General features: G+C 42.7%; 1 protein-coding gene across 1 annotated transcript in view; it reads left to right on the top strand.

Annotated features, from left to right (window-relative positions):
• The first annotated feature begins 2412 nt into the window (after positions 1-2412).
• LOC141117572 (ribonuclease inhibitor-like) overlaps positions 2413-21638 on the top strand; it is a 253846-nt gene continuing 234620 nt past the window's right edge. The window contains exons 1-2 of the mRNA XM_073610480.1: positions 2413-2954; positions 20921-21085. Coding sequence (XP_073466581.1) covers positions 2413-2954; positions 20921-21085 — 707 coding nt within the window. The remainder of the gene's footprint in view (positions 2955-20920; positions 21086-21638) is intronic.

Here is a 21638-nt window from a genome sequence, read left to right on the forward strand (position 1 = left end):
ATCAAAAGGATACAGTTCAAGCTGAAAGGTATAGAAACCAACATAGTGGTGATTAAAAACTTGCTTATACCCTTTGCCAACCAAAGAGAATATAAAGACAAAGAGAAAGAGCTTCAAGACACCATTAAAAAATATGATAGTGTACCATCAATGCATTTTGGGCTTGAAACTCTCCAAGAAAAATGGAGGGCTGACTTCCCTGAACTAGATACAGAGGACTGGGAGGATATGTGGGAATACCCTTTTCTTCAATTAGTGGCAGTGAAGGACCGTTTAATTCAATTCCGGATTCTACACCGGGTGTATTTAACGCCGCAACGGCTGAACAAAATTTATCCTGGGGCCTATCCTAGCTGTTGGAAATGTGGTAGCATAGAGGCCGGTTTCTGTCATATGTTGTGGTCCTGTCCCAAAGTACACTCTTTCTGGGTAGAGGTGACGCAATTTATAACCTCACTGTTAACAATCCCAATCCCGCTGACTGTACCGGTCTGCTTGCTTGGCCTGGTGGGCTCTTTAGCGCACCGCACAGCAACTAAGACCCTCATAGGACTTCTACTCTTTTACGCCCGTAAAGCAATATTACTAAAATGGAAAAAACCTGATGCACCCTCCCTGACCTCTTGGAAAGCCCTGGTCAATTCTACAATACCATTATATAAAGCCACATACCATTCCCGTGGGTGTACTGCTAAGTTTGACAAAATATGGAAACTATGGCTTGACTCTACCTCCACTAATGCCGCTCAAGAATAGACGGTATATCTGACACCCATTAACTCCCCCTTCTGTGCTAACACTTGCTAAGTCCCTTGTGACACCCCTATAGTTGTACCTTTAATGTCCTAGGCCTAGTACCAGAATCCCCTCTTGGGAAACCTCACCTTCATCGAAGACGAGTTGCACATTCTCCTTTCATAATCTCTCCAATTGGAGTGGTTGAGCAGTGATATCTAGTTTTTGTTTTGTCTTTTAGTTTTTGTTTTGTATTTTATCTGTTTTTCTGTCGATAACAGCACAGTTTTAGGCAGATAACCTGTTGTTAGGTACCGATTTACATGGTACCTTTTGAGCCGGGGAATGCCCCAAGGTTCTGTTTTTGTAAATCTACTAAAAATCAATAAAGAGAATTAAAAAAAAAAAAAATATGATAGTGATATCCAGGCCAAAAAACAGAAAAAATTCAAACGAGATGTCCTTGATTATAGAAATTCTAAAGTTTACAAATGGCAAATATCACTGGACCGCCATGATGAACTAGATGACACCTTTATGGATGATAGCCCTGAAGAGTCTGCTATAATACGTCCAGTGGGACTGATGGGTAACACACTCCAACAATTGACGTCAGTCATTAACTCCCTATGAAATCGGGATAGACCTGTACCCTCTAACTGGTACCCAGTAAGACCTGATACAAGAAGGGCCAACTATCAAGGACCCCCTGAATACAGAACCCTGAACACTAACAGATATAATGTGCCCACGCACAATAGATTCTCACCACTCAGGAGAAGTGACCAACGGGGCCCTTACTCCCCCTATAGGAGAGATTATGGGGAAGATAGGGATTTTCCCAGGGATACCCAATGAGACAGACCACCCGGGAGATGGAGACCCCATGTCTCCTACAGGAATCCTGGCTGGAGAGGGCAAAATGGGAACAGAGGAGGTACCCAGAGAGGAGGCCATCGGAGAATGAGGGAAGATCAAGTCCCAACTGGCAATCAGGGACACGGAGAAAGCATGTACCCCAGGGGTGGCAGGAACAACAATCAAGGAAGAGATATGGGACTAATACAAAGAAATCCGGAAAGAGAAAACAGACAAGAGGAAGGAGAGGAGGTAGGAAGAAAAAGAAGACTAGAATACTAGGTCAAGGGATCTACAATTTAAGTCATGCACAGTTTTCAGATGAAGAACTAAAAGTATTTGATCTAGGACTAAAATTCACCCCAGACAAACCCTTTGATAAATTTAAGGTTTACATTGACCTCCAAAAGTTTATGAGAAAGCTCAATATAAAAAAAACACTTTTCTATGAATGTAGATAACAGGATAAAAGAAGAATCAGAATATATACAAACAAGCCTTAGAAATAACTCAATTTTCAAACCAAAAATGCCAGGAAACCAATGCATGGGTGCATTCAAAAAGATGGTTGAAGATGACCTGAGAAACCTGGAGAAAAAGAATAGGAAAACCAAAAACATATGGAGAACCATCAAGCAAATAGGAAAACATGAAGCAAAAAGCATGAAGTAGTAATACGCCCGGCAGATAAAGGGGGAGGGCTGGTAATCCTGAACAAGAAGGATTACCAAGAAGAGATGGAGAACCTATTAACAGTCGAGAATACGTATAAGAAACTGACAGGGGATCCTAAGAAGAAATATAAGAAAAAAATTGAAGATGTATGTTGGCAAAGGGAAGAATATGGGCATATTGAACTCAAAAGAAGCGGAATATCTGGTCTCAAACTCTACCAAGACCCCAGTTATATATTATACACCTAATATCCACAAAAGATTGGAAAAACCACCTGGTAGGCCTATTATCAGTGTAATTAATTCGGTTTTCTCACGACTTGGGGAGTACTTGGATAAATATCTTAAGCCAATTGTGCAGCAAGGTAAATCATACCTACGTGATAGCCTGCAGCTTATTCAAGAATTACAGAAGATAAAGGGTGCAGATAACTGGTTACTAGTGACAATAGATGTCAACTCATTGTACACAAGTATTGTACAAAAAGGTGGATTACTTGGAGTAGAAAAAGCATTGTATGAAAACACAGGGATGAAACAACAACAGATCAACTATATCCTAGAAGGCCTAAAACTCGCCATGGAGTGTAAATATTTCTGGTATAACAAAGATTATTTTGTGCAAACAAAAGCTGTTGCTATGGGAGCCCGCTATGCTCCTAGCGTAGCGAACCTCTATATGAACATGTGGGAGGAGGAGCAAGTTTACAGAAAAAATATTCCCTAAATTAAGATGTATAGAAGGTATATAGATGACCTGATTATACTCTGGGATTGAACACCTGAAAGTTTTGAAAGATTCCTGGAAGATCTAAACATAAATAGATACGGGATCACTTTTACGGGCAAATGGAATCATCAGAAGATCGACTATCTGGATCTAGAGATTTTCAAAGTAGGGGATGCTCTATGTACCCATACCTTTTTCAAGGCAACCGATCGAAACGGGTACATCCCCACTTCCAGTTGCCACCATCTCAAATGGAAATGTAACATTCCGAAGGGTCAACTATTAAGTATACGCAGGAACTGTGACACACTTGAAGATTTTGATGCACAGGCTGACATAGTCATAAAAAGATTCCACGAAAATGAATATGCACTTGATAATCTTGTGAAGTTAAAACTAGCAGTTATAGTTACATAGTTACATAGTAGGTGAGGTTGAAAAAAGACACAAGTCCATCAAGTCCAACCTATGTGTGTGATTATGTGTCAGTATTACATTACATATCCCTGTATATTGCGGTCATTCAGGTGATTATCTAATAGTTTCTTGAAGCTATCAATGCTCCCCGCTGAGACCACCGCCTGTGGAAGGGAATTCCACATCCTTGCCGCTCTTACAGTAAAGAACCCTCTACGTAGTTTAAGGTTAAACCTCTTTTCTTCTAATTGTAATGAGTGGCCACGAGTCTTATTAAACTCTCTTCTGCGAAAAAGTTTTATCCCTATTGTGGGGTCACCAGTACAGTATTTGTAAATTGAAATCATATCCCCTCTCAAGCATCTCTTCTCCAGAGAGAATAAGTTCAGTGCTCGCAACCTTTCCTCATAACTAAGATCCTCCAGACCCTTTATTAGCTTTGTTGCCCTTCTTTGTACTCGCTCCATTTCCAGTACGTCCCTCCTGAGGACTGGTGCCCAGAACTGGACAGCATACTCCAGGTGCGGGCGGACCAGAGCCTTGTAGAGCGGGAGAATTATCGTTTTATCTCTGCAGTTGATCCCCCTTTTAATGCATGCCAATATTCTGTTTGCTTTATTAGCAGCAGCTTGGCATTGCATGCCATTGCTGAGCCTATCATCCACTAGGACCCCCAAGTCCTTTTCCATCCTAGATTCCGCCAGAGGTTCTCCCCCCAGTGTATAGATTGCATTCATATTTTTGACACCCAAATGCATTATTTTACATTTTTCTACATTGAACCTCATTTGCCATGTAGTCGCCCACACCATTAATTTGTTCAGGTCTTTTTGCAAGATTTCCACATCCTGCGGAGAAGTTATTGCCCTGCTTAGCTTAGTATCGTCTGCAAATACAGAGATGGAACTGTTTATCCCATCCTCCAGGTCGTTTATGAACAAATTAAATAGGATTGGTCCCAGCACAGAACCCTGGGGGACCCCACTACCCACCCCTGACCATTCTGAGTACTCCCTATTTATCACCACCCTCTGAACACGCCCTTGTAGCCAGTTTTCAATCCATGTACTCACCCTATGGTCCATGCCAACGCACCTTATTTTGTACAGTAAACGTTTATGGGGAACTGTGTCAAATGCTTTTGCAAAATCCAGATACACCACGTCTACGGGCCTTCCTTTATCTAGATGGCAACTCACCTCCTCATAGAAGGTTAATAGATTGGTTTGGCAAGAACGATTCTTCATGAATCTATGCTGATTACTGCTAATGATATCATTCTTATTACTAAAATCTTGTATATAGTCCCTTATCATCCCCTCCAAGAGTTTACATACTATTGATGTTAGGCTAACTGGTCTGTAATTCCCAGGGATGTTTTTTGGGCCCTTTTTAAATATTGATGCTACATTGGCTTTTCTCCAATCAGCTGGTACCATTCCAGTCAATTAGGGATGAGCTTCGAGTTCGAGTCGAACTCATGTTCTACTCGAACATTGGCTGTTCGCAAGTTCGCCGAACAGCGAACAATTTGGGGTGTTCGCGGCAAATTCGAATGCCGCGGAACACCCTTTAAAAGTCTATGGGAGAAATCAAAAGTGCTAATTTTAAAGGCTTATATGCAAGTTATTGTCATAAAAAGTGTTTGGGGACCCGGTTCCTGCCCCAGGGGACATGGATCAATGCAAAAAAAAGTTTTAAAAACTGACGTTTTTTCAGGAACAGTGATTTTATTAATGCTTAAAGTCAAACAATAAAAGTGTAATATCCCTTTAAATTTCGTACCTGGGGGGTGTCTATAGTATGCCTGTAAAGGGGCGCATGTTTCCTGTGTTTAGAACAGTCTGACAGCAAAATGACATTTGGAAGGAAAAAACTCATTTAAAACTACCCGCGGCTATTGCATTGCCGACAATACACATAGAAGTTCATTGATAAAAACAGCATGGGAATTCCCCACAGGGGAACCCCGAACCAAAATAAAAAAAAAAAAAATGATGTGGGGGTCCCCCTAAATTCCATACAAGGCCCTTCAGGTCTGGTATGGATATTAAGGGGAACCCCAGCCAAAATTAAAAAAAAAAATTGACGTGGGGTTCCCCCTAAATTCCATACCAGACCCTTCAGGTCTGGTATGGATTTTAAGGGGAACCCCGCGCCAAAATTAAAAAAAAAACGGCGTGGAGTCCCCCTAAAAATCCATACCAGACCCTTATCCGAGCACGCAACCTGGCAGGCCGCAGGAAAAGAGGGGGGGACGAGAGTGCGGCCCCCCCCTCCTGAACCGTACCAGGCCACATGCCCTCAACATTGGGAGGGTGCTTTGGGGTAGCCCCCCAAAACACCTTGTCCCCATGTTGATGAAGACAAGGGCCTCATCCCCACAACCCTGGCCGGTGGTTGTGGGGGTCTGTGGGCGGGGGGCTTATCGGAATCTGGAAGCCCCCTTTAACAAGGGGACCCCCAGATCCCGGCCCCCCCCCTGTGTGAAATGGTAAGGGGGTACTTACCCCTACCATTTCACTAAAAAACTGTCAAAAATGTTAAAAATGACAAGAGACAGTTTTTGACAATTCCTTTATTTAAATGCTTCTTCTTTCTCCTTCATCTTCTTCTGGTTCTTCTGGTTCTTCCTCCGGCGTTCTCGTCCAGCATCTCCTCCGCGGCGTCTTCTATCTTCTTCTCCTCGGGCCGCTCCGCACCCATGGCATGGGGGGGAGGCTCCCGCTCTTCTCTTCATCTTCTTCTCTTCTTCATCTTCTTCTTCATCTTCTTCTTCTTCTTCTTCTCTTCTTCCTTCTTCTCTTCTTCATTTCTTCTCCGGGCCGCTCCGCAGCCATGCTGGCATGGTGGGAGGCTCCCGCTGTGTGACGGCGTCTCTTCGTCTGACGGTTCTTAAATAACGCACGGTGACTTGATGGGACTTCCCTGTGACGTCACGGGGAATGCCACAGGGAAGTCCCGTCATGTCCCGTGCGTCAGGGGGGGCGGGGTCACCGGGTGGCCCCGCCCCCCGTTATTTAAGAACCGTCAGACGAAGAGACGCCGTCACACAGCGGGAGCCTCCCACCATGCCAGCATGGCTGCGGAGCGGCCCGGAGAAGAAATGAAGAAGAGAAGAAGGAAGAAGAGAAGAAGAAGAAGAAGAAGAAGATGAAGAAGAGAAGAAGATGAAGAGAAGAGCGGGAGCCTCCCCCCATGCCATGGGTGCGGAGCGGCCCGAGGAGAAGAAGATAGAAGACGCCGCGGAGGAGATGCTGGACGAGAACGCCGGAGGAAGAACCAGAAGAGCCAGAAGAACCAGAAGAAGAAGAAGATGAAGGAAGAAAGAAGAAGCATTTAAATAAAGGAATTGTCAAAAACTGTCTCTTGTCATTTTTAACATTTTTGACAGTTTTTTAGTGAAATGGTAGGGGTAAGTACCCCCTTACCATTTCACACAGGGGGGGGGGCCGGGATCTGGGGGTCCCCTTGTTAAAGGGGGCTTCCAGATTCCGATAAGCCCCCCGCCCGCAGACCCCCACAACCACCGGCCAGGGTTGTGGGGATGAGGCCCTTGTCTTCATCAACATGGGGACAAGGTGTTTTGGGGGGCTACCCCAAAGCACCCTCCCAATGTTGAGGGCATGTGGCCTGGTACGGTTCAGGAGGGGGGGGGCCGCACTCTCGTCCCCCCCTCTTTTCCTGCGGCCTGCCAGGTTGCGTGCTCGGATAAGGGTCTGGTATGGATTATTAGGGGGACCCCACGCCGTTTTTTTTTTTTTTTTGGCGCGGGGTTCCCCTTAAAATCCATACCAGACCTGAAGGGTCTGGTATGGAATTTAGGGGGAACCCCACGTCAATTTTTTTTTTAAATTTTGGCTGGGGTTCCCCTTAATATCCATACCAGACCTGAAGGGCCTTGTATGGAATTTAGGGGGACTCCCACATCATTTTTTTTTTTTAATTTTGGTTCGGGGTTGCCCTGTGGGGAATTCCCATGCCGTTTTTATCAATGAACTTCTATGTGTATTGTCGGCAATGCAATAGCCGCGGTAGTTTTAAATGTGTTTTTTCCTTCAAAATGTCATTTTGCTGTCAGACTGTTCTAAACACGGGAAACATGCGCCCCTTTACAGGCATACTATAGACACCCCCCAGGTATGAAATTTAAAGGGATATTACACTTTTATTGTTTGACTTTAAGCATTATTAAAATCACTGCTCCTGAAAAAACGGCCGTTTTTAAAACTTTTTTTTGCATTGATTCATGTCCCCTGGGGCAGGACCCAGGTCCCCAAACACTTTTATTGACAATAACTTGCATATTAGCCTTTAAAATTAGCACTTTTGATTATTCATGTTCGTGTCCCATAGACTTTAACGGTGTTCGCGTGTTCGAACGAATTTTTTTCCTGTTCGCATGTTCTGGTGCGAACCGAACAGGGGGGTGTTCGGCTCATCCCTACAGTCAATAGACTGTCTGTAAAAATTAGGAACAACGGTCTGGCAATCACCTGACTGAGTTCCCTAAGTACCCTCGGATGCAAGCCATCTGGTCCCGGTGATTTATTAATGTTAAGTTTCTCAAGTCTAATTTTAATTCCGTCCTCTGTTAACCATGTAGGTGCTTCCTGTGTTGTGTCATGAGGATAAACACTGCAGTTTTGGTTACTGAAGCCCCCCGATTCACTCGTGAAGACTGAGGAGAAGAATAAATTCAATACCTCTGCCATCTCCCCATCCTTTGTAACCAGATGTCCTTCCTCATTCTTTATGGGGCCAATATGGTCTGTCCTCCCTTTTTTACTGTTTACATACTTAAAGAATTTCTTGGGATTTTTTTTGCTCTCCTCCGCTATGTGTCTTTCATGTTCTATCTTAGCCATCCTAATTGCACCCTTACATTTCTTATTGCATTCTTTATAAATTCTGAATGCTGTGGATGATCCCTCAACCTTGTATTTTTTGAAGGCCTTCTCCTTTGCTTTTATATGCATTTTTACATTGGAGTTAAGCCATCCAGGATGTTTGTTCGCTCTTTTAAATTTATTACCCAATGGGATACATTGGCTAATGCCCTTATTTAATATGCTCTTAAAGCAAACCCATCTCTCCTCTGTATTCTTTGTTCCTAATATTTTATCCCAATTTATGCCTTTTAGCCAGGTTTGTAGTTTAGGGAAGTTGGCTCTTTTGAAATTCAGTGTCTTTGTGTTCCCTTCATGTCTCATATTTGTGTGATTTATACTGAAACTAATTGACCTGTGATCGCTGTTACCTAAATTGCCCCGTATTTCCACATCTGTTATCAGGTCTGTATTGTTGGTAATCAGTAGTTCTAGTAATGTTTTATTTCTAGTTGGTGCGTCTACCATCTGACCCATAAAATTGTCCTGCAAGACATTAAGGAACTGGCGAGCCTTAAATGAATGCGCGGTTCCCTCCGCCCAGTCTATGTCTGGATAATTAAAATCCCCCATTATGATAACACTTCCCATCCTTGCTGCTAATCCAATTTGTGATAGGAGATCCGTCTCCACTTCCTCCCTCAGGTTAGGGGGCCTATAGCATACTCCCAGTATTATTTTCCCCTTAGCTTCATCCCTTTGGAGCTCTACCCATAAAGATTCCACCTCCTCCGTAGCCCCCTCAGTGATGTCATCTCTCACATTCACTTGTACATTATTCTTGATATATAGGCATACCCCTCCCCCTTTTTTACCCTCTCTATCCTTGCGGTATAGGGTATACCCTTGAATGTTTGCCAGCCAATCATGAGAGCTGTTGAACCAGGTCTCTGAAATTCCCACAAAATCCAAATCCTCCTTGTACAACAGTATCTCTAGTTCACCCATCTTGTCCGCCAGGCTCCTGGCATTGGTGAACATGTCACATAGTTTAGACCGGTCGCATATTGTCCTCGTATTGGGTGTTTCAAGATTGCAACTTGGACTTGCTACTATACTCACCTTGCGTTTTTGTGCTTTGGTTAACCTACCACTAATGCCCCCAATACTACCCTCTGGAGTATCTTCCGCGCTGGCTATCACTGTCTCTGGACCCTCCCCCCCATCGCCTAGTTTAAAAACCCCTCTAACTTTTTGGCCATCTTCATTCCCAGCAGATCTGCAGTTATGAAAATGGACAGAAAATATCTACTCCAGAACAAAACCAGGAATAAGAACAACCAAATGGACACAGCTTTCATAACTTTGTTTAATAGCCAATATAAGGCCTTTGAACGTATTATGAAGAAGTACTGGCCCATCTTGAAAGAGGAATGTGTTCTGTCTAAAATCTTGCCTGAAAAAACAAAATTTGTGTATAGAAAAGCACCTACTCTGAGGAACCACCTAGTACATAATGTTATCGACCCCCCCCAAACCAATCAAAGTCTTCTCTGATATGAAGGGCTTCTATAGGTGCCAAAGATGCCTACCTTGTAAAGCCAGCAAAAGACAACCGAGGAAAAAGGAATCCTTTAAATCACTTATTGACCATAGGGAGTACCGGATAAAACAACTATTAACATGTCATAGCACCCATGTTACATACATCAGTGAATGTCCATGCCATCTCCAGTATGTGGGAAGAACCATCCGTCCCCTATTTGTCCGGGGACGGGAGCATATTAAAAATATAAGAAACGGATTCCCTAAACATAATCTATCAAGACACTTTGATGAAGTACATCATAGAGACCCGACTGGATTCTACTGTATTGATCTTGTTAAAGATCACTGGAGAGGGGCAAACAAACAAACCATAATCTCCAGGACTGAAACCAGCTGGATATACCAGCTGGGGTCCCTTGCCCCTAAAGGGCTCAACCTTGACATAGATCTGAACTACTTTATGGCTAATCCATAACTACACATTTACAGTTGGTGCACATTGGGGCAGCTCTGTTCCGTGCCCAGTTGTTTTGGTGCAGGGTTTCTCTGGCACGAAATTTATCACCCAGGTACTACTCAGTAACATTAGGTTACCTTATGCGTACACTAGTAGCCTTCTTATGGGGATAACTATCAGCACGCCCATAGTATGTATTTAATTTAGGAACCTCACTTTATGTAGCTTGGGAGCCCATTAGTTGGCCTATCTGGGCCCTGATTGGGTAATAGGGTGGTCTCTTATGCTCATGTACTAGCTTAGGTACTCTTAGGATGTTTATTTAATCCTATCTTATTTAGCTGCAGACAGTTTCATGGAACCTGTTTGTGGCTCAATGCCATACCACACTTTATGATAGGGCAGGGATCTGCCATTGAGGCTACTATCATTACCCCCCTGGTTTTGAGCTATCTTGAGCCATGGCCTACCCGGGTAGGGAATTATATGTAATTATAGGCTTTACCACGTAGGGGTGCTGTAGCCTTATCACCTGAATCTTCTATGAGGCCTAATAAATAATACCTGGATTCACTATGTACACCTGGGTTTTATACAACTGTTAGTTCAGATCTCGAAGATTTGGTTTGCCATATCTGGTTGACCAAATTTTATTGGTATGCTACGTGTACTTATTATTTGTACTTATGGTTCATATATGTGTATATATATATATATATGAGGATTACATCATCTGTCTTGCTGTTTACATACATAACCTTTTCTCCCACAAATATAGAAACCTTTTTGTTTCTATATTGCTTATACATACATACTTGTATATTCCCTGCCCATTATATCAGGTCTTCTTCTCCATTATGGCTGTTTTATTTTCAATCATACTTTCCTTTTTGACATTACATCTTTTTCTAATTAGGTTTACCAGGTAGTATCTGGGTTTGTCCGGATTTTTAGCTTATCTGGTGGCTTGAGTTGCAGTTTTGCGGCTGGCCACTTGAGATATTTTTTCATCAATCAATGAGCTATATCATCCATCATTGGATATTTGTCCATTTAAATATATCAGTAACTGTACATTTATACTATATTTATTGACTGTTATGTACATGCCTCCATTGTACCCTTGTTTGTAATATGACTACCAAAGGTGAGTGGAGATGTAGAGCTTCAATCAACTAATGGGATGGTGCCGCTATTATGCGTGTGGACTTCGGTTAGCATTTCCCTCGTAGCTTCTTCTGGAGAAACGCCCCCCTGTGGCAATGTTGGTTGCTTATTGGTTATCTTCTGGGAGGGGGAGGAACCCGCACAGCCGCTCGCCTTAATAGGCGTGAGGTGCAACAATATGGCGCCACCTTTGAGAACGTCAAATGACAAAACGCGTAAGGCGGAGCCACGCACTCACTCCATTTCTGGTATGGAAGTAGGGAGCCTGGAACGCAGTTGAAGCGCACACTGCGAACTGGCTTCCCCTACATACTGCACTGACCATCTATTGTAGTATTTTTTAAAGCTTCTTTCCATTCGATGTGAAGTTTTTGTTTTTAGCTTTATTTTAAAATAAAAGTACTTTTAATAGTACACTATGGGAGCCTTGTTTTTTCCTATGAGGACCCAGCCCTGAGAAGTTGCTGAATAATTAACTGGATATGGTGACTGGTGATGTGCTGAGCAGATGACCGGTTTGGATGCCCTGATCTGGTGGAGTGAGCTGCAGAGGCCCGATAGGCCACGGACGGACCACTGGTAGAGCCATTAAGGGAGACCACCCATGGTATTTATACATGCCTATCAACCCTGCAGGGGTAACAGGAGCTGGTGAGTGGGGACCCATAAGGGGGAGCACATGAGTCACCTGATCTGTTGAGCACAAGAGTCACTTGATCGTTTGAATACTTGGTTATTCTGGAGCTTCACCAATTTCATATCAACACTGTTTTTGGGACTTTTTATCACTTGGACTTTTTTTGATACACACTTTTTGATACAATTTTTTCTGATGAATTTTTGATGAATTTGGGAACTTTTTATGATTCATTACATTATTTATTATTTTGTATGCACATGATTAGTTTTTTTGGTCACTTTATAGTCATATCAAATAAGGAAAATCTTGCGAGCCACAATAATCCAATGCTCAATGTGCACAAAACGTGAAACTCAGAAAATAAAACATATAAAAAAAAATATAAATATATCTAGCAGCAAACGCAGGTCACGCATTCATAATCGTGCAAACAGTGTAGATAAAAGATATTTGCGCTGCGCTTGATAATCTATTATAAATGGTGTCAAAGATCACTAATAAATAAATATCAAATAAATAAATACAACTTTCCACATAAGAACTTCCTATGTATATTGTGCGTATTATCTTCTACATTGTGTATACATATCAAACAATTAAAGTGCAATGTGCATATATAATAACGCCAAAGTAAACTTAATCCAGTGATGTATTAAACAACATGCAATATCTTGCATCTAGTGCAGCATGCAAAAAAATATAACAAATAGCATAAAAGTGCTCAGTGCGTTTTTAAACGCAGTCAATATAATCTGCATTTAGTGATCTCCATATTATAGTGTCCATAAAATGTCCAAAATCAAATGTGCATCTATGTCCAGCAAAATCCAAAACATCCAGTGCACTGAATTCGAATGCTGCAAACAACCGTGGTGTATTCTGGTAACCCCCCAAAGTGATTGCGCTCACCTCAGAGCGTGTGACACAGTAGCTAGCTATGTCAAATCACGCTTAGTAGCCACCCCTTGGGCTCTGCAAGGTATGTTAGATGCGATCTCCACTCACTCTGGGTTGAAAAGGCTCCATAGACATCCAATCATAAAATGAAGAGAGACTACATAGTGTAATACTATCAAACACTAGTTTATTCAGATATAAAACCACTTCCCACAGAGGGGTACTCACATTCTCCTGGTGCTGCTGTGCACCAGACAATAAAACGCTGTATAAAACCGCTAGTTTGTATGCCGCAGGGTATGTGTTTCTCCCAGCTCAGCTGTGTGCTGTTTCGTCCGTCCTGGCCCCTCCCCTACGCGTGTTCGACACAGGGGGTCACGTGTCTTCATCAGGGAATATAATTGGACGGATGCTCTGTCACTTAAATACTCTCCCGGCGGCCATTTTTTCTGAGATCGCAGACTAGATCCTAATGGGCTACACTACTCTAGCTCATGTATTGCGGATCAGTGAAAGGACGCTGTGTAGCCAAATGCTATCACTCTGTAACCCATTCAGTCTATGCCTATACTAATCCAGGACGGAGCCTTAGGAAAGAAACAAGATACCCCGCTGCACTAACATAGCCATGCATAAAAAAATACATATTAAATAACATAGAGCCAAATATTAAGATATACTGACATAAGGTAAAAGTGAGCCATACAAGAAAACAATCAAAACGGTAAGAGCAAAATAAAATGAAAACAATATTAAACAATAATGTGTATCTTGAATTCTCTTCCTTAGAACATTATTGCAATAAAAACTGAATCTCTCTTATTAAAATGTGGACGCTACCCCATAAACATTATGCTAGGGATTACAAAGTGCCATAACTGTTATGGAACCTGTATATCCGAATAGAAATGTACAAGTTCAGAATACTGAAAACAGAAATCTCCATACAAAGTTCAGCATTAACCCATAAGTCTCTATATTAAAGTTGAAAATCTATAACTTGCAACATCCCAACATCATTGGGGGGGGGGGGGCATTGGAAGGGGGGTTAAAGGTAGGGGGGGAAGGAGAGCAGGGATGGGGGGGGGGGAGCGCGGGGGTAGATGGTATAAGAGAAAGAAAAAAACTCCACTCGCTTGTGGAGATGAATAGAACCAGTATTAAGGAGGGTGAATAGATGCCTTGGTTGTATAAAAAATCTTATGAGGATAAATGAAGTGGATCTAAAACTTAGAGTGACAAACATATAAACTATTCGAACTACAACAAACACATATCCTTAAAATAGGTAAAAATCTATAAGCTCAATTAAAAATTACTCAAAAAGCATGTAAGATCGAACTCTTTGTTCAATCCACCAGGCGACAAAGAGCCAAGCTGGTATATCCACCAGGATTCGCGTTTACTAATATCCCTGACGTAATTGGAGCCTCTCCAGTTGCGTTTGGGTGCTTCAATTCCCCAAAATTTCATACCTTGCGTACTTTGATTATGAACCCTTTTGAAATGTATGGAGAGGTGATGTTTATCGTGTCCCTTTCTTATGTTTCTAACATGCTCCTCCATTCCCTTCTTGATGGGTAGTTGTTCCAGGGAAGACCCATTGTGAGTGGGATCGAGTCCTTAACGTCAAGGCTCGGGGAGTACATAGATCTACATTTACAACCTCTAGTAAAAAAGACACAAGCTTATCTTAAAGACACTAAGCATACCCTTCAATTGATAAATGAACTTAACATGGAAAATGATATGATTATGGTCACGGGAGACGTATCATCGTTATACACCAACATTGACCACGAGGGCGCCCTGGAAGCAGTGAAATGGGCCCTAGATAAAGAGGAAGGGATTGATAAAGGCCTTTGTGGATTTATTTTGAAGTGTTTGGATTTTTGTTTACACCATAACTTTTTTTGGTACAATAATAAATTCTTTCTGCAAATAAAGGGTGTTGCTATGGGCGCTAAATTCGCCCCGAGCGTAGCAAACCTATATATGGCTAAATGGAAGGAGGAGTCAGTAAGGGTCGAACAGTATACAGATAAAGCGTTATACAAAAGGTTTATTGACGACCTTATAATCATGTGGAAGGGAAGTAGAGAATCATTAATGGCGCTATTGGAAACCATGAATGATAACGATCGTAATATCTTTTTGACTTGGGATATAAGTAAGGACCGTATACACTTCCTGGATTTGGAGATACTCAATACAGCAGAAGGTATGATCTCGAGGTCCTTTTTTAAAGCTACAGATCGTAATTCATACATTTCCACTACGAGCTGTCACCACAAACCATGGCTTGATAATATTCCCAGGGGCCAATTTATGAGGATGAGGAGAAACTGCACGCTTGTAGACGATTTTGAGACCCAATCAGATAGGTTAGAAGGAATGTTTTTAGATAAAGGATACCGAAAAGAATTTCTGAAGAAAGAAAGAAATGTGGTCAGGAATCTGGATAGGGATGATTTATTGAAAGATAAAAACACAGCTGTGGGAAACAAAGAATTTGATGGTACTTGTATTGTTTTGGATTACAGTTTACAAAGTAGGGAGGTAGAGAGGATTTTAAAGAAATATTGGAGTGTACTTAAACAAGATACTCATTTAAAAGACCTTCTGTCCGATAAACCCAAGATTGTTTATAAGAAGGCGCCCTCGCTACGTGATAGGCTAGTACATAATATAGTGGAACCACCCCCACCAAAGCCTAAAATGTTTTGGAACCTAAAAGGTTTTTTCGGCTGTGGAAGATGTTACAGCTGCGTCAGGGTTCCATCTAATAATAAGAGAGTGAAGGAGTTCTCTAATCCCCATAGGGGCAAATTGCATATCATAGAGGATTTTATATCTTGCGACACGATAGGGGTGGTGTATGCGATCAAATGTCCCTGTAATCTTATTTATGTGGGCCGCACTACTAGGGCTTTGAAAGACCGTATGGAGGAGCATGTTAGAAACATAAGAAAGGGACACGATAAACATCACCTCTCCATACATTTCAAAAGGGTTCATAATCAAAGTACGCAAGGTATGAAATTTTGGGGAATTGAAGCACCCAAACGCAACTGGAGAGGCTCCAATTATGTCAGGGATATTAGTAAACGCGAATCCTGGTGGATATACCAGCTTGGCTCTTTGTCGCCTGGTGGATTGAACAAAGAGTTCGATCTTACATGCTTTTTGAGTAATTTTTAATTGAGCTTATAGATTTTTACCTATTTTAAGGATATATGTTTGTTGTAGTTCGAATAGTTTATATGTTTGTTACTCTAAGTTTTAGATCCACTTCATTTATCCTCATAAGATTTTTTATACAACCAAGGCATCTATTCACCCTCCTTAATACTGGTTTTATTCATCTCCACAAGCGAGTGGAGTTTTTTCTTTCTCTTATACCACCTACCCCCGCACTTCTCCCCCCCCATCCCTGCTCTCATTCCCCCCCCTACCTTTAAACCCCCCTTGCAATGCCCCCCCCCAATGATGTTGGGATGTTGCAAGTTATAGATTCTCAACTTTAATATAGAGACTTATGGGTTAATGCTGAACTTTGTATGGAGATTTCTGTTTTCAGTATTCTGAACTTGTACATTTCTATTCGGATATACAGGTTCCATAACAGTTATGGCACTTTGTAATCCCTAGCATAATGTTTATGGGGTAGCGTCCACATTTTAATAAGAGAGATTCAGTTTTTATTGCAATAATGTTCTAAGGAAGAGAATTCAAGATACACATTATTGTTCAATATTGTTTTCATTTTATTTTGCTCTTACCATTTTGATTGTTTTCTTGTATGGCTCACTTTTACCTTATGTCAGTATATCTTAATATTTGGCTCTATGTTATTTAATATGTATTTTTTTATGCATGGCTATGTTAGTGCGGCGGGGTATCTTGTTTCTTTCCTAAGGCTCCGTCCTGGATTAGTATAGGCATAGACTGAATGGGTTACAGAGTGATAGCATTTGGCTACACAGCGTCCTTTCACTGATCCGCAATACATGAGCTAGAGTACTGTAGCCCATTAGGATCTAGTCTGCGATCTCAGGAAAAATGGCCGCCGGGAGAGTATTTAAGTGACAGAGCATCCGTCCAATTATATCCCCCTGATGAAGACACGTGACCCCCTCTGTCGAACAAGCGTAGGGGAGGGGCCAGGACGGACGAAACAGCACACAGCTGAGCTGGGAGAAACACATACCCTGCGGCATACAAACTAGCGGTTTTATACAGCGTTTTATTGTCTGGTGCACAGCAGCACCAGGAGAATGTGAGTACCCCTCTGTGGGAAGTGGTTTTATATCTGAATAAACTAGTGTTTGATAGTATTACACTATGTAGTCTCTCTTCATTTTATGATTGGATGTCTATGGAGCCTTTTCAACCCAGAGTGAGTGGAGATCGCATCTAACATACCTTGCAGAGCCCAAGGGGTGGCTACTAAGCATGATTTGACATAGCTAGCTACTGTGTCACATGCTCTGAGGTGAGCGCAATCACTTTGGGGGGTTACCAGAATACACCACGGTTGTTTGCAGCATTCGAATTCAGTGCACTGGATGTTTTGGATTTTGCTGGACACAGATGCACATTTGATTTTGGACATTTTATGGACACTATAATATGGAGATCACTAAACGCAGATTATATTGACTGCGTTTAAAAACGCACTGAGCACTTTTATGCTATTTGTTATATTTTTTTTGCATGCTGCACTAGATGCGAGATATTGCATGTTGTCCTATACATCACTGGATTAAGTTTACTTTGGCGTTATTATATATGCACATTGCACTTTAATTGTTTGATATGTATACACAATGTAGAAGATAATACGCACAATATACATAGGAAGTTCTTATGTGGAAAGTTGTATTTATTTATTTGATATTTATTTATTAGTGATCTTTGACACCATTTATAATAGATTATCAAGCGCAGCGCAAATATCTTTTATCTACACTTTATATTCATATGCCATTTTTTAATAAGGTTTGGTCACACTTTGTATATCATATGTGGTTTTATGATTGCTTTATCATATCTGTTTATTTAATATTTAAGTATCTGTTTATCTAATATCTGAGCACTGCTACGTGCAGGGTGCACACTTTTTGCACAGTCAGGGAGAGGAATTTCCCCCAGTATAGGTAGTGTCATCTACCTCACTTCACTTAATCATTAATAATCCCCTACACGTTAGGTATTAGGGTAGCGCCACTTACCCCACTTTTTTGTTTTTACCATTTGTAAGTTTCCTTTGTGAACCGATTAGGGGAGGCTGCAACCCGATAGTATCCTGAGCACGGAGTATACCATAATTCTGAACTGTCAAACAGACTCGTTGTGGGAAACTGTGGTGTAAGCAATAGGGTAAGCCGAAAAATGCAACTTCAGTGGACCAATCAATCTGTGGCTGGTGCTGTTGAAGCCACGGTAACCCCAAAATAACCAGAAAAATGGGGGAAGAAATCACGTCCAGCTGAAGATATTCCTGATGGTCTGCTTGGTGGTGGCCAATATGAGGGTGGTCTCATGGGTTATTGGACCCGAGGTTGGTGTGGAGCCATCTGCTAGATGAACGGTAAATGGCTGGGGCTTCTTGCATAGTGGGATTCCGAACTTATTGGAGAAGTGGATGTTAATAAAGCAGCTGCAAGCCCCAGAGTCAATAATGGCTGCTACTCAGATTATCCTTCCCGGTATCTGCAAAGAGAGGCAGAGAGTGAGATGTGAGGGTTTAACAACATACGGCGAAAACAGATGGGGGTTCGATCCACTTACTTGGCCTAATGAGACATCCATGAAGAAAGTGACCCGCTCCACCACAATACAGGCATAGATTGTTCAGGCGACAGCGTTTTCGCTTTTCGGGTGTGAGGGGTGCATGAACTAAGCCAAGTTGCACTGGTTCTGCGTCATGAATTGGGGTTGATGCGTGGGTCTCAGGGGTTCTCAGGTGTGGAGCCATGGGTACTCGTGGGAGCATCCATGTGGGACGGGCCATACTGAATCATTCCCTGTGAGGTTCTCTGAGTCTGCGATCAAACTGGATAGCCAACTGAATTGTAGGTTCCAATGTATCAGGGAGCCCCACTCTTGCTAATTTGTCTTTGAGGGGCTCGGACAGGCCCAAGCAAAACTAATGGCGCATGGCAGCGTCGTTCCATGCAGTGTCTGCAGCCCACTTGCGGAATTCCGTTACATAGTCCTCAACAGGGCGTTTCCCTTGTTGTAGAGAGGTCAACACTGTTTCAGCTGTGGTGGTTTGTTGTGGCTCATCATAGAGCATTGCTATGGCATTGGACATATGGCTATGGCCTTTCCAATAGCTGATGAGCCCATGCCTGACGTTCTTCTGTAAGTAAGGCACTACGAACCTGGCCTTTGTATCCTCTGAAGAGAAGGTCCTAGACTGTAAGGTAGAGTATAGCCGTAAGGCGTTCCTGAAAGCCCGGAACTTGCAAACCCCTAAAAAGCATTCCCACATAGGAACCCGTGGTTCAGGAGCTGGAGTAGAGATGGTCTGCTCCATTGCCATAACAGGTGGTTCGACAGGGCTCAGAACTGGGGTATTGGCCATTGCAGTCAGCTGACCTTTCAGTTGAAAGTACCCCTCTTGTATGGACGTCAGGGCCTGAGACACAGAGGCCACTTGTTGGCACAGGGCCTCGAAGGCGGAAGCACTCCCCTCAGTCTCAGACATGGCTGGATTATTCTTTTACAAGGGCCACGTATCTGAAGTGAGACCTAAGTAGTGGGGAGGCCTCCCTTGCACCTCGGGTCCTTGAAGCCTCTGGAGATGGAGACAGAGACTTGGTGGACACCGAGTAGCACCGGTGCAAGTCTTAGTTCGAGATCTGAGCCGAGGTCAAGTCCAGTTTGGCAACGAAGTATAAAAGGGTTGATTAGAAGAAGATGGGTCGAGATCCAAGCTGGGGTCGGTTCCAATCTGGCAGATGAGTACAAAAGGGGCAAAGAAGTAGAATGGTCAAGGTACAAATCCAAGGTCAATGGCAAGCAGCAATCAAGAGTAGTCAAACAGGTTTCCAGGTCACAACAGGTTCAGACAGATCACACACTAGCACAGGAACAAGGGGGACTGAAGATAATCCAGCAATTTGGTAGTGTCTGGGCTGGGTTTATATAGGGCAGTTTGAGGTCACTTCCTGTGCGCCTCCTGGGCATTTTCCTGCCTTTTTCCATCAGGTTGAGGTCACTTCCTGTGCGCCTCCTATGCATTTTTTCCACCTTCTTCCATCAGGTTGAGGTCACTTCCTGTGCGCCTCCTGGGCATTTTCCTGTCTTTTTCCATCAGGTCTTCTGTGCAAGTGTGGGTTGGCGCACTGAGGCGTCTTTGGTGCATGCACAGTTGGCATGGATTTCCTCTTGCGGCAACGCGCTATTGGTGCATGCATAGTAAGCCCTGGACTCTTACACATGGATGATAATATTGGAGAGTCTACTCTATTATAATATTTTTCTTATAAAATTCTATTTCCTGGAATGTTATTAAGACCCCTTTCACACTGAGGCGTTTTTCAGGCACTACAGCGCTAAAAATAGCGCCTGCATAGCGCCTGAAAAAAGCCTCAGCTGCTACCGCTCCTACACCACTCCTTCACCGCTCCTTCACCACTCCTGCCCATTGAAAACACTTGGGCAGTGCTGCTATACTGCTGGCAAAGCACCGCTGCAGCGCCGTTTTGCGGACGGATTTAACCCCTTTTCGGCCGCTAGCGGGGGTTAAAACCGCCCCGCTAGCAGCCGAATATAGACGCTAAAACGACAGTAAATCGGTACCGCTGACACCCGGGGCGGCTCAGTGTGAAAGGGGTCAAAGTGATCTGATATAAATGATTCCAATAAAGAGAAATGAGTTCCATTCATGTAAAGAATAGTTACATTCATTCCTGGGGGAGAAATTCATTTTCTTCTGGTAACATTCTTCTCTTCTAGTTTGATGTCTAATCACCTGACAGACAGATCCTGCCCCCACCTGGCATCTGTAATAAGAAATAACCGGACACTGAAGACACTAGACCTGTCTGGGAACAATCTGGAGGGTCGCCAGTTCAGTTATCTGTTGAAAGCTCTGACAACAAGCCAGATAGAGATATTACTGTGAGTATAACAGGACTGACTGAGACAATAATATTCTGGGACAGTTTTATATCTAAACCAAACAATAATAATAATGCAATTATATGGATTTCCCTTTTGTATCAGTATATAGCCAATCCTGGACTGATATCTAATTCTTGGATCTTATCACAATCTGTTATCAGCCATGAAAGAGGGACTTCATAAAACCTACTTAAAAATCTGATATTCTCTTTGGTCTGGTAGCTAGTAAAATAGATGAGATTATAGGAGGACATACACGGGGGAATCAGATCTCACTGCAATCACCGATCAGAGCCTCATATGAGCTTCCGGTCACCTGACTATTCTGATCAATCACTAGCAATGCTGATCCCGGCCTCACACTGTCGGCTGATACCATTCATGCTCCATACACAAGGAGATTATAGCACAATACGAGTCATGTTGTATGGTGCTATAATCATGTCAGTGGTATTCTGTGCTCATCCTGGGTATGGAGATATCACCATCTCTACACATGGATGATAATATTGGGGGGTCTACTCCAGTAGCAGCTGGTGCATAATTTTCT

The sequence above is a fragment of the Aquarana catesbeiana genome, linkage group LG13 (genome assembly GCF_042186555.1).
Source record: "Aquarana catesbeiana isolate 2022-GZ linkage group LG13, ASM4218655v1, whole genome shotgun sequence".
Lineage (NCBI taxonomy): Eukaryota > Metazoa > Chordata > Amphibia > Anura > Ranidae > Aquarana > Aquarana catesbeiana.